This window comes from Oxyura jamaicensis, chromosome 1 (assembly GCF_011077185.1).
Source record: "Oxyura jamaicensis isolate SHBP4307 breed ruddy duck chromosome 1, BPBGC_Ojam_1.0, whole genome shotgun sequence".
NCBI lineage: Eukaryota > Metazoa > Chordata > Aves > Anseriformes > Anatidae > Oxyura > Oxyura jamaicensis.
The window spans coordinates 20,964,227-20,978,246 of NC_048893.1; the positions used below are offsets into that span (position 1 = coordinate 20,964,227).

General features: G+C 37.3%; 1 protein-coding gene across 2 annotated transcripts in view; it reads right to left on the minus strand.

Annotated features, from left to right (window-relative positions):
* Positions 1-274: 274 nt before the first annotated feature.
* Positions 275-14,020, minus strand: part of MAPK11 (mitogen-activated protein kinase 11) — a 33,730-nt gene continuing 19,984 nt past the window's right edge. For both annotated transcript variants that reach the window (XM_035309306.1, XM_035309315.1), the window contains exons 7-12: positions 12,027-12,141; positions 11,832-11,903; positions 10,922-11,001; positions 6,769-6,847; positions 5,162-5,335; positions 275-1,776 (exon numbers count right to left, since the gene is read on the minus strand). In XM_035309306.1, the coding sequence (XP_035165197.1) occupies positions 1,703-1,776; positions 5,162-5,335; positions 6,769-6,847; positions 10,922-11,001; positions 11,832-11,903; positions 12,027-12,141 (594 nt within the window). In that variant the 3' untranslated portion in view covers positions 275-1,702. The remainder of the gene's footprint in view (positions 1,777-5,161; positions 5,336-6,768; positions 6,848-10,921; positions 11,002-11,831; positions 11,904-12,026; positions 12,142-14,020) is intronic.

A 14,020-nucleotide genomic window follows, 5' to 3' on the forward strand; every position in this document is an offset into this window, starting at 1 on the left:
CAGCCAGACTGCAATTCAAAGGACTCCCAATAAATCCATGCAAGCATTTCCTTTCAGGTTAATAAGCCTTGAAGAACGTTGAATCCAAACAGCTGCACTCTGCAGAAGGTGAGTATTAGGTAACTGGCAAACATTATCAACAAAAGTCCCCCAGTTAGAACACTCATGAGGAGCAAATGTTTTAGATAGAATGATTAGTTCTACTTTTCAAGAAGACAAGCAATACCATATCTAGTGTCTTTGGAAAATAAAAGTTCTTGGACTTGATTTTTTTAATCTGTTTATTAAGAAAAAGATTTTGTTTTTACATAGAAAAGATACAGAGGAAGGTAAATAAATGCAGTAGAATTCATTAGGCCCTATAATACCTGTACAACTGGATCTTAATGACAAAAGTTGAAGAAAACCTAAATAATATAAAAAAACACCTACAAAATGAGACTTTGACAGTGAGAACAAGACACAAAAATGAACAACTTGACTAGTTTGTGCAACTATGATTCACTAGTATGTGAGAAAGACAAAGCAATGAAACCACAAGACGCCTCATGCCAAAGGATATTCCTGTTGTAGTATTATGCTTTCAGTGGGGAACTGAGATAATAAATGAAATTTAATACGGCTCGGTATGTGGTCTATCCTGCAATTTATTAATTAAGATTTAATTTTCCAGCTGTTCGGAGCTGTAAAGCCTTTAAAATTTTGCTTGAAAAGAAAATCTGTCAAGATGGATATTTTGTGTTTCACAAATTTGCAAACTATTCTTAAATCTTGTTTTGTCTTGTTTTCCAATGGCAATTTTTAGACAATTTTCTTAAGGACTAAATTAAGGGAAATAAGATAATGAATAATATTGAGTTCAAAGTTGTGAACTTGACTGAGTATCCCTGCATTGTGATCTGTGACAGCTTTTGCTGAAGTTTGCAGAAAACTAGAGACATCCTGGGGTGCCTTCAGGGCACTCTCCTGGAAACTTGTGCAAGTTCACCAGCTCTCCACCAACAGCATGGTTAGGGGTACCAGCAAGAATTAAAATAGTCTCACAAACTGGTATTGTGCAGAATAAAAATATGTATAGGGAAAAGAATGAGGACAGACGCTTTAATGGCAACAGGAGACAGGGATTTATTTTTTACTGACTTTGAACTGTATTAGATTGAGAGACATCCAGTAATTTTGTAAGACCACCACAGATATGACTACATATGCATATTCTGTCTATCTCACTACCACGCCCTCTCTTCATAAAGGCACTAACTATAAATAAAATGAAAACGGACAGATAAAATTAGGCTAATACCAGAAAAAAATGGATCGCTTGTATGGAATTCTATGTTTATGTCTGTATACATTCATGCGTTAAATGTACAATTTTAAAATTAATTTAAAACGTCACCTTCATTTTGGCAATACAACTGATAAGATGAAACATGCAGAAAACACAGTTGAACAGAACTCAGTGCATAATTTTGTCAGAACGAAGCAGTTCTTTATCACCCTTTATGAATTGGGAATACATTCATATTACAAGGCAAGAAAACCCCAAAACAGACAACATCTGGCTTCTGTATAATGCATCTGCTTTTCCACATCTTCTCAACATCTTTGGATAGTAAAATCTACGTCTGAACACAGGTTAAATTGTATGGTTATATTTTAACAGTCTTCATAGTGCAGCAAGGCAAAACACAGCTGCCTGTGTTTACTGTTCTATTTCCAGGCTATCCATTTTTAGGTCAGGTGGTTTAAAGCTAATCACTTCTTCATAGGTAAGTTCTGTAGGGAGGGGGTAAGAGAGAGAAAAGAGTTATGTGATATTTCTCTTTAAAAGAAAAATATTCCAGACAAAACTGTTAAATGCATGCATGTGACTTGTAGTTTTTATTTCCAGCCATATTAGAGTCTAGATCCAAATCCAGACTGAATTCACTAAGAATCTTTCTGTTAAGTTCAGATTATAAATTAGACTCACTATTATTGTAAAACATGCCTGTCCCCTTCACCCAATTACTAAAACACATCGGCCCTGAAATGGAAACATCAATTATGCTGTCAGATGACCTGCCAAAATGACGTGATAGGAGATAAAATGTAATGTAAAGTGGCATCTTTAAAAGCACCCAAACAGGTTTTAAAATGTGCATGTTTAACTGCAGAGAATGTTCTTTATCATCACTCAGTCAATTGTCGTCTACATAAATCATGTGCAATTCTGTACTAATGCCTTGTATCTAGTTTTTTTTTTTTTGTATTTTATTGTAACTAGCTTAATTTTAAGGTCCTCTGACAAAATGTTCTTTTGTCTTACAAGCACGTAGCAGTTCTATTTTCATCAAGAAAGGCTTAACTAGAAACATGGAGTTTTCTCAAGTTAAAAAGTATATTTTAAGGACCAAACCCCATCCACACATAAATAAATGGCCAACAATGCATTACTTCATTCTGTTTTTCAAACGCTGATCTTTAAATCATATCAAACTTGTGTTTATTAGCTCTTTTATTAAAAAGATCTGTCAGAGACAGCTAATAAACATAAAAGTGGATCTAGCTCTGCTCAGGGAAGCATGTACAAATCTTAGGGCTGGATCTTGATTACACTTTGGTTGTGTTATGCTTTTGCAATGTGTACTACGACCAGTGTGCCAGCTTCACTAACAATTGAAGAATTTCCCTGTAAGAAATTCCATGTCTGGGTCCCTGAGGCTGAAGGAATTGTTAGGTGACTCTGTGATCGATCTGCAGCTATTAAAATAGCATCTAGTCACAGGCAGCCAGGTATGTTAGAGCGGTCCTGGCTGAACTCTGAGTAAGCCTGTGCCCTCACAAATCAGATGCCTGGGACTGTGTTATAAATTATTCCTGGTGGCTGTGTATTGTGTGTTCATGAAGCTCTTCACTCTTTCTCATGCCACCTAGTTAGCTAACCGTACAGATGTTATGCTGAGATACATAGAACTGGAACCAGCAGCTAAGGAGAGACAGTGCAGAGAATTCAACTCTGAATGGCATTCTCTTGGCCTCTGCATCTTGAAGTATTATCTAACTGATTAAACATGTCAGAAAAAATGTATGAGCTTAGGCTACAAACCTCAGCAGTGTGCAACGGAGGTCAAGGAAACTCCAAAGTGCGTAATTTGTGAGACAAAGTGCCTGAAATCTCATTTTACTTTGGCTGCTCAGTGCCTCTTGGGATCAAGCACCACTTTTAATTCGAACAGAAGAGGAGAAATATGCCACTGATGTCTTCAGAAAATGGGTCAATATTTCATTAACAATACAAACTTTTTATGCAAATTGTGACCTTTAATGTCATCTTACTTAAATGTGGCACATGTTCTACTTGAAAATAAAAAGTTACTTTCCCAAGCTGAAATTATGGCCAGGAGGAAGAGCTGCATGTCTTGCATGCATGAGCACAGTTTTTAGATTTTTGTTTCAGGCCTGTTTTTGTCCTGCATAAAGAAGGAATTTCACCTGTACTTCCAAAAAGGACAATGATATAGAAAACCATGATACTGCAGCAGGATACGCTGCCCTTCCTAGATAACTCACCTCCAGTTCGTCACTTCAGTTAAGAAAGTGTTAAGCTAAGATTGTTCCTGAAATAATTTTAGCAGAGTTTCATCACAAACAGAAATCGTCTTTATGAATCGGAAATTGTTAAACTTTCCTGTTAAAGACTCAGTCAACTGAAAAAGTAGCAGAAAACAAATCATCCACTGCTAAGTACAAAAGCAAATTGAATATGCCTCTTCATGAACAAGATATATGTGAGGTGTCATATGCTGCCAGATTCTGAAGAGGAGAGCACATGTAAAGAGTAATCAGTGCCTTGTTTGTACAGACCCAGTAGGATTCTAGAAAACCCTTTACAGAGTTCTGGGAGGCTGTTTTATTATAGAGACACCCATGACCCATTTCCTTATTTCATTAAGGTGTATTTGCAGTAGAAGTCAGTCTGCTAGTCTCCTCCAGAACGCTCAGGATAAAATGTAGCACAGGTGGAAGGGCATGAGGAAGGTACAGGAGGTCAATAATTGTCACCAGAAACCTTCTCACTGTGGTAACATATTTTTATCAAACCTTTGTGGAGTAAAAGTTATAGAATATACACACAGAAACAGAAGAACATTTATTTTAGAGACTATGGAAATTTCTCCTAAGAGAGATTTCTTCTCAGAAAGAGCGGTCAGGCATTGGAATGGGTTGCCAAGGGAGGTGGTGAAGTCACCGTCCCTGGAGGTGTTTAAGGAAAGGTTGGACGTGGTGCTTAGGGACAGTTTATTGGGTAATATTGGTGGTAGGTTGGACCAGATGGTCTTGGAGGTCTTTTCCAACCTTAATGTTTCTATGATTCTGTGAATGTATACGTATTTTATCTTAAGCCAAAGAAAGGGCTTTATTAATAAACAGGAATAATTAGTTTTCCAGAACATTACTCATTTAATTTATAATGTCTAGTAAGGATATTTTAGCACAGTATGTCCTTGTTAGACCATGATGAAATTGGACTGTACTTTCAAGTATACTTGCAAACTTAGTGTACAGCCATGTTATTTCCGTGACACTATAGTGCAATATGATTATGATGCAAGCATGGAATTAACTAATAAAAAAGGTCATTGCATTATTTCCCAAGGATGGGTTTTGGGGTGTCACTCCAAAGTAAAATCATCAGCTCTCATCTCAAACAAGATCAAGAGTATGATTTAACTATTCTCAGTGAGTTGGCAAATGATTAGTAAAATACAAGTATGTGGACAATTTTAATTTCTGGTGCTGAAGAAAGCTAGGCCAGAATCCCGAATGTTGTCAGTTGCCCTAGGACTGTTACTTCAGCTGAGGATCTGGCCTAGAAAATTAAAAGCCAGATAGAATGAGTCATTACATGGTAACTACCATCAGCTTTTAGATACCATTAAACTTGCCACAAAAATGGTAGCGAGGAGTTGATAGAGGAACACTGGGGGAAGGGAGCAAAATCCTGAGAGAAACCACAACTTCTTCCACCTCAACTCCCACAAACACACATGTGGACTTATTTTGTATTCCTGAGGTTTAAGAGTTCAAATTGCTCTGGTTAGAAACAGAGAAAAACTGTCACTTAAGTAAGGTTTTGTTCTGCTGTACATATTAACTCCTGTGTGTAGTTCTCTGTTACCTTTCCATTCATCTATTGTTCGCTCTTTATTCTCTATTGACTCATCATACAGCTCAGCCTCGGGTTCATCATCTGGATCATGATACTGTACAAAGTATGGATGTGCAAGCGCTTCTGAGGCAGTAATTCTTTTATCGCTGTCTAATATAAGCATCTTCTCAAGAAGGTCTACAGCTAAGGGAAAAAGAGAAACTTAGATTAATGTCATGACACTGTCTAGAACTAAAAGAGAAGGCAACTGTTTGCACAAAATCTAGTCTCACCTTAAAATCATTTAGCATTACTGGGAAAAACAAACAAACAAACAAAAAAACGTAGACAATATAACAAACAAGTTTTGGGGATTTTATACTGTGAGAAGAACTTTCATAGCTGAAAGAAGCTTCTGGTTTGCTTGTGGTATCCACATTGGTTCACTATAGTCTATTTGAAATCTGATTCACCTCTTCAGACATCCAAGGCTTTGATCTTGAAAACACCTTTGTGTGCTTAAATATCCTGCATTGTGCAGCAGGTGCTTAGCCTGACCAGCGCCAGCTCAAGTAACATAAAATGGTGAATGTACGACTACACTTTCAATTAGCTGCACCAATGAAATCATCAGATGAATGCTCCAAAGCTTAGGATCAAGTAAATAGATTTAAGATCAACAATTGCAGACTATTAGATATAAGAGAGATCTTTAACTCTGAATTTGGTTTTATATTGATAGTTTATCGTATTTAAAGATATATAAAAATATTTTAGTGCTTTCATATAAGGATTGTCATCAATTGGCCTTTATGATATTAGTATGTAGCATGTGCTCATGGACCTCATGCAAATAAACTCAATTTGTGATAAGAAAGCATTCACAACTTCTTGTATTTGTAAAAATGACATTGTCTTTTAATAAACAAAACGAATTCAAAATACCTTAACTCAAAATACTTCCCCCCATACGATGTTTTAATATACACTTGATGGAACAGACCGGGCACTGTAGTAAGATAACACAAGTGACTCAAGCATCGTCTTTGCCTTGTCACAAGAAGTGGTTCATAGAAAAACCTCTTTTGCACAGACAGATCCCATTGGCTAGACATAAAAACAATAGTGCAGGATCAGACCAATGGTCTGTCTAGCCCAACATCCTGTGTCCAACAATGGCTAATAAATTCATAAGAAACAACACATAAAAAAGGCATTCAAACAGCTATATTTCCTGGTATATTCTACTCCTTGCCAGCAATTAACAGCTCATGGCCTTCCTGAGCCAGAAGTGATGCCTCTAGTCTAGACCCTCTGACTTTTTTTTTTTTTCTTTTTTTCTTTTTTTAATTTATTCCTGCTATATATAGCCTGCTTTTGCTTTTCATCCACTGGCTGTTTTCATCCACAGACATTTCCATTAGGAGTTTCCTGTAATCTCCACCAAAAAAAAAAAAAAAGAAAGAAAGAAAAAAAAAGACACAGGCTTCATGAAGAGAAAAAGAGAAAACAGTTGCAGGACAAAAGTTAAACAATGCTTTTCTCACGGTGTTGATCATATTGGATTACATAGCAAATGTGGACTTGAGTTCCTATGTTAGTGAAAGATTTAAACTGTATCAGTCTGTCTTTCTTACCTAATGGATTGGCACCACGAAATACTGCTTTCAAGTCTTGTTGAGGCATATGTGGAAGAGATTCAATGTACTTTCTTGCCTAAGAATAAATCAATACACATACCATACACAGAGGTTAAATTTTGCCCAAGAATAACAACGTCAACTCTAAAAAATCAGAAGTAACACTCATTATATTTCTTATACATGGGGAACCTTCTAACCAGTTACTCATGTATATATTCACTAGGCCAGAGTTTCAAACAGGTGTACCTTCCTGTAAGGGTTACAGGTTAGCACTTCTGTTTTTACCTGTTCATACAGGTTCATTGCTGTGTATCCCCTGGAAACACCTGTAGCTTTCAGCCAAAAATTGCAACCTAAATCATCTTTCAGTTGCCCTCAGCAAAGTGGTATAATTCAGTCTGCTTCCTTCCCTTCTCTCCCTCCTCTGTTGAACAGTAGTTTCACTAACCAATGAACGAAGCTTGATATCCTAGATCTTCGGATGTTTAACAGAGTTTATAGCTTGCCTTGTCTCCATGGCTGTGGAAGGCTCATCCAAACTTCACTAGGAAAGGCCTACACTCCTGTCTGACCCACAAATGTTAGCGTGAAGCCTGACGTTACGTAAACAAAGAATTTCTGGGATGCGGTAAATAAATAAATGTTTATCAGCAAGTGAAGAGGCTGAATGCTGATCCTAAGGGCTACAGACACAAATAGGAGTTTTGAAAACAGAACAGTTAAAGAGGCAAATGACTGTCCCCAAATCAGTAAAACCAAACCAACCAACCAAAAAGACCCCCACCAAGGAAACAACACAAACAAAAACAGCTGGTCTTCGAACAAACTTTAGTCTTTTTAAAACATGTTTTTGTAACAGCGACAGTCTCCCAGCACATTTAGCAAGCCTGTTAGAAAGAGACTATCTTCAGGAGGCTTACTAATCATCCTTGGCCTACTGAAGACAGCAAAGAAAATCCAGCTGTTTGGACTGAGCTTTAAGTTAGATACCAGATTGAGAAGTGTACAAGTATCTTCAGCATTCAGCTCAGTGCATTATAAAGCTACTACAATGTACTCACAGAACCACAGGTTGAGGTTGAAAGGGACCTCTGGAGGCCACCTGATCCTACCACCCTTGATCAAGCAGGACCACCTACAGCAGGTTGCTCTGGACCACATCCAAGTAGCTTTTGAATATCTCCATCAAGGCAGACTCCACAGCCTCTGTGGGCAGCCTCTGCCAGTGCTCAGTCACCCACATAGCACAGAAGTGTTTCCTGATGTTCAGAGGGAACCTCCTGTGTTCCAGTTTGTGCCCATTGCCTCTTGTCCTGGCACTGGACGCTACTGAAAAGAGCATGGCTCTGTCCTCTTTGCTCCCTCCCTGCAGGTATTTATATATACACATTGGTGAGATCCCCCCTGAGCCTCCTCTTCTCCAGACCGGACAGCCCCAGCTCTCTCAGACTTTCCTTATAGGAGAGGTGCTCCAGCTCCTTCATCATCTTCATGGCCCTTTGTTGGACTCTCTCCAGTATGTACAGGTCTCTCTTATACTGAGGGGCACAGTACTCCAGGTGTGGCCTCATCAGAGCTGAGTAGAGGGGAAGGATTATGTCTCTTGACCTGCTGGCAATACTGTGCCTAATGTAGCCCAGGATACCATTAGCTTCCTCTGTGGCAAAGGCACTTTGCTGGCCCATGTTCAAACTTGGTGTCCACCAGGACCCCAGGTCCTTTTCTGCAAAGCTCCTTTCCAGCTGGGTGGCCCCCAGCATGTCCTGGTGCCTGGGGTTGTTCCTCCCCAGGTGCAGGGCTTTGCACTTCTCCTTTCTGAACGTTATGAGGTTACTCTGACACATAATCTGTGCAATCTATAGCCACATTTAGGAAACAGATCCTGTTCCCCACACAGCTCTCTCTGCCATCATCTTAATTTCTGCAGCTACTATGAAAAGATATAAAGATATTTTAAATTATTACATAGCACATTCTGTTTTTAATTTTTTCTAATTTAACAAGGCAGATCTATTTATATTTTTTTTCTGCTTTTTAGAAGATAAAAGCATATTCTAATATAGTTGTAGACTACTGTTAGTGACATATTTCAGAATCTTAATAAGGGTCCTGTCCTAATGGAAGTAAAACGTCATGCTTTGTGTCTCCAACCTGTTAAACCTATGTTAGCATTTTCCCTTTTTACTACAGGGGCTGATGACAAAGCTTTGTAAAAGGATGATTTTTTTTTCTTAGTATCTGTAGCCAGTCATGTAGAGAATGATGTTTAAAGACTAGTCAAACACAAGACTCACTCCACCTATTTTATGCCCCTGAAGTTCATAAAGGTAGCAGACGCATGCTAGAAAGTCAGTTTCTCAGGCACTGGTTTCTGTATATGTACAAACAGCAGAGCAAAAGAGAGCTTTCACGCATTCTTGCAAGGCAGGTACAGACTGGGTAGAAATAAGAAGTAAATTTATCTGATGGCAAACACCTGTGAATTTGCAGATTAGTTTTTTCTGTGCTGACATCAATTAACATCACTAATCCAACCCTGACTGAACAAGATATGGTCAAAATTAACTCCACGCTTGTCCAGAAGTTCTTTGAAAACAACACAGACTTGCTAAAGTATACCTACCAACCTGTCAACTGTGCCTATATACTCGTCACAGAAACTCAACTAATAGAATCTAGATGTTTAAATTTATCTGAAAATAATGAACTGCGAACAGTTTAAACCTGTATTAACATGAAAAACTAACAAAACAGCCCAGTAACTTGTGCTGAAACATCCCATGAAGTTCCCATTTCTTTAGTCTTCTATTGGTAACTGAAAATGTCTTAAGGCTTAACATTTCAGAAAACTTCTCATCTTACTGTTAAAGGAATAGAACAAAATCATCCAGGACTACATGCAGCATTAAGTAATATCTTAACTATAAGGACAAACTACAAGGTAAAGAAGAATGAGACTGAAGGAACGGAACAGAAACTCCCATACACGAGACAAGTACTTCCAAGCAAGGTATGAATCTTCTTTGACATTTCTCCTCTAAATAGGTAGCAGCAGCCCGGAGGTGACCCAGCAGCACTCCCATTCATTAACTTGGCTTTTGGGTTCTCCATATACTCTAAAGGTATAAATAGCCCCAGTGAAGCAGTTTCAGAATCCCTACGGATCCCTAAGGTCTGCTTAAACAAGAAATCAAAGACAAAACCAGATACTGTCTCCAGTAAGTATTTAAGGTGTTTAATCTCATAATCAAAAATCTCACAAACTGACTGCTTATGGGCAAATCACACATTTGTTTACACTATTCTGCATGCATTACTGCAGAAGTCATAGAATCTTAATAACATATAAAGGCTATACAAGGTCCTGTGCTTAGATCAGCACAGTTAAAGACTTGCCAGTTGAACCCTGGCACAAGGACTGATCCTCTTCCTGCCCCAGCTATTCTCAAGTGCTCAGTACTCACAAATTCTAGGGCTGCGTATTGGCCAGTGCTGATGAAGGTTTCATTATGCTTGGATATTCAAGAAATACGGTGTTGGTTTGGCTTGCCTTCTCTGTCTGCTTACTTAAACAACTAACATAATCTTCATTAAGTTCAAAGGAAACCCATCAATACACACATGAGCTGAAAAGTATCCTTCAGTATTAGACTGAGGTCTATATAAAGAACATTTAAGAAAACAGCTTCAGCTCAGGAGGTTTCTGTGTTGATTATCTGAATTTTTACACTGTGCCCATTACCTGCCTTTGTCAATCAACACCACATCTCATTCCTTACAACGCAGTTGTAAGACACTAGAGTTATCACTGGAGATGTAATAGAGCTGAACATCAGTTTGATTTTTTTTTCTTATAAGTACAGCAGAAAAATAAAAGATCATCAGGTTCAACTGCAAAACGCCTTTGAAAAACTGAATGCATGCGAACAGTTATTAAAATTAATCCAGCTGACAGTCAAGGCTTTTGGATACCTCTGCAAAGAACATTTTTAATGGTGCTATTCTAGTAGTAAAAAAAGAGAGATCACCTTAAAGTGTTTGCTCATTTCCAAATCAGGTATCTCTGTAACATAACCAGTGATGTACAATGCCAATTAGACAGAGGAATGATAAAAAGTTAGTTAGCTGAATGAAGCTGTAAACTCACATGTTCTGATGATATCTTCTTCAAAAGTTCAGAACTGGGTGTACCCACAACCTCCATTATTCTCTTTAGTTGATCGATATCTACATTATTTCAGGAAAACTAAAGGCAGTGTAATAAAATTAAACAACAGCACAATCCTACTGGGGTATAAACAGTTCATGAATTTTCATGTAGGTGGTTAAGACGTTTAAAACTACTAAGCAAGACAATTCCATTTTAGTTCATTGAATGATATCAATTCATACCTGTGTAAACCTAATCCAGGTGTATCAAATTCTTTATTGTCTCTATTGCTCTATGTGAATCTCTGTTAGGTGTGAGAACTATGTGAGAACATTGCATGCAGAATATTTTTTGCCTGTCCTAGCTCCCAACTGAACATATTCTTAAAGTTAGACTTAATCGTGTGTTTATGTTTCAGTGATGTGAAGGATTTCTGAAAACAGCACATTATAAAAAATTGGGCTAGATTACTAATCTGAGAGCGAGTAAAAGGAAAAGCTTCATTTGGTAGCTTTAAAAATCTGTTTTATATTACTCTCAAGATTAAAAACTTTCAAATGTGCTTTTTCATTGTCATATATGACCTGTAAAGCATATTACATTTTCCCTAGAGAATCAAGATTATTTTACAACTTTTAAAGTCAACGTAATCATATAATTGTAGACAGTATTTTTTAACAGCAAAAATATCTTGTTTCTTGAAAAATAGATGTACTGATTTTTCCAAATACCACTTGTCAGGCAATTGAACAGTCTGAAGCACAGCTACCATCTAGCTGAACATCTGAACAATGACTGTGGTTTTAATGTGGTTGAAACAGGGACTAATGAAGATCTTCAGCTATTAGAAGAAATTAAGAACTAGAGTATTTCTGTAGCTGTATTTTATGTTTTGTGTTAAGGATACAATCATTTCCTGGAAATAGGGCCTTCCCTTTCAATAGTTCTGCCATGATGCATCCAACAGACCAGATGTCAACTGCCAAAAATTGGAGAGAGGAATGTGTATGATGAATCAAAGAGATCATTAAGTAGAATTGACTCTAAGTTTAAATCTATAACTATATACAGCTGTAGGGAAATGAAAGTCTTCACAGGTTACCTGTTTGATTGTAGTGCATCCAGTTTAACATAATTTCTGGAGCTCTGTACCATCTTGTTGCAACATATCCAGTCATCTCATCATCAGTTTGTCGAGCTAAACCAAAGTCTAAAATCTACAGAATAAAAATATATAAATAAATCCCTTGTTACTTTTGTTATAGGTGCTGATTTCCCCATTAGCTATTTTTGAGTTTATCCAGCAGTCCAAGCACCTCACTGTCAGTGAGGTAAAACCATAACACTGTGGATGAACTCATCTGCTCTCCCTGCTGTGTGCAGTCTATGGATCTATATAAAGATACCACCATTATGATGAATCTGGCCCTTTGTCTTCTAAGAAAAACTTTGCATTTTGCCTCAAGTTCAATTTTTCTCCAGCATTCATTTGATAAAAATAAGCACCGCTGCTATAAAAATGAACCATTGTCAACCAGGAACATTTGTATAAAATGCCAACAGCAAATGCCACTAGCCATAACATTTAAAGACCATGCAGGCTAATCACCAGCCCCCAGAAGTTCTGTTGTTTCCCTCTCATGTCTGTCTAAGCATTGTTGCATGCAGGTAGCATTCGCTCACATCACGCAGTGTTCTGATGGCACTAGAAGGGAAACATATATCCTGCATAACGAGGTACATTTAAATCACATACCATCTGTTTTCGGTAGAACTCCCCCACTGAAACAACAACAGAGCTCTGTTTAGGTACACATATTACTCATAGGCATGAAGGCAAAATGTTACCCTCCATATGCTCTCCCTTGCTAAGTTTACACTGACAGGAAGTTACTTCAATTAATTTTTTTCTGCTCATTTTTTTGCTTTCCAATTTTTGATTTGTCTGTGCAGCACTAATTATGGAGCAAAACAGTATTCCTAGTTCTAATTGATATGGTTGTGAAAGAGTACCGTTTGAGCTTAAGCTTAAGTCAGTCATGTGAGCTATTTAGTATCTCTTCAAATAGAAATATGAACTAAGATCAGTCACAACCTCCCATGATGAGATCCAGTTCTATTTATTAAGCTGACGGCAAATCCTTTTCACGGGGAGCATGAAAATTTTAAAAGTATCTATCAAAATTCTGCTGTTATAATCCAATTTAAAGATATAAAAAGCCTAAAGAAAAATATTAAGGTATAAATAATCTTTATTTTTAATAAACATTTAAGGCATTATACCTTTCTTGAAAAAATGCATGGGGTAAATAAGGCATGAATAAAGGCTTGAAACTTGAGTACTAATGCCTTTATTAAGTTTCAGCAATATTTCTCTTTAATGGCTGATGCATTCTACCAAATGTGTACGCACACACACAGTTTCCTTCTTTGTGACTCTATTTCCTTCTTGCCTGTACTTGGAAAATATCCACTAGTTTACTCTATTAGAAAATAATTTGGTATCAGAGGAAGCAAAGCTATAAATATAAACAAAGCAAATAACATTGTAAATAATGCTAGGAAGGGATGTGCACAAATAAAATAATAGAAAAAAAAAAGATTAAAAGTCTCTTACAGGACAAAAGCACAGCACACATTTTAGAAGGGATTGATCAGAACCAGATGAACCATAAAATTTCACAGATGTGGAACATATATCCACGAAAACATTAAAGGGATAATCATGAAATTTGCTGAGCATCTGCATCTCTCACTAAACCAAACAGGAACTGCAGTTTGTTACAACAGATTAGGATTAGCACATGAACCTAAGTGCATTGCTCTTATTCAGTACTCAGATTTTTTTTTTTTATGTTCTCATAATATTTGGAATCTTTTCTTAAATCCCTTGCAACTAGAATAAAGTGATTACATCAGAATCTCAGACAGAGAGAAAGACGTTTCTGGCTGTCACAGAAAAATGCTAACCTACTAATTTTTAAGCTTAAAGGCTTAGAAAGCTGGAAGACATCCCTTCTTTTCTCTAGAGTCTCATGCTTATTATGTGATAGTGTATCATACAGATACAGAATGCTATGTATTCATATAGGCTAT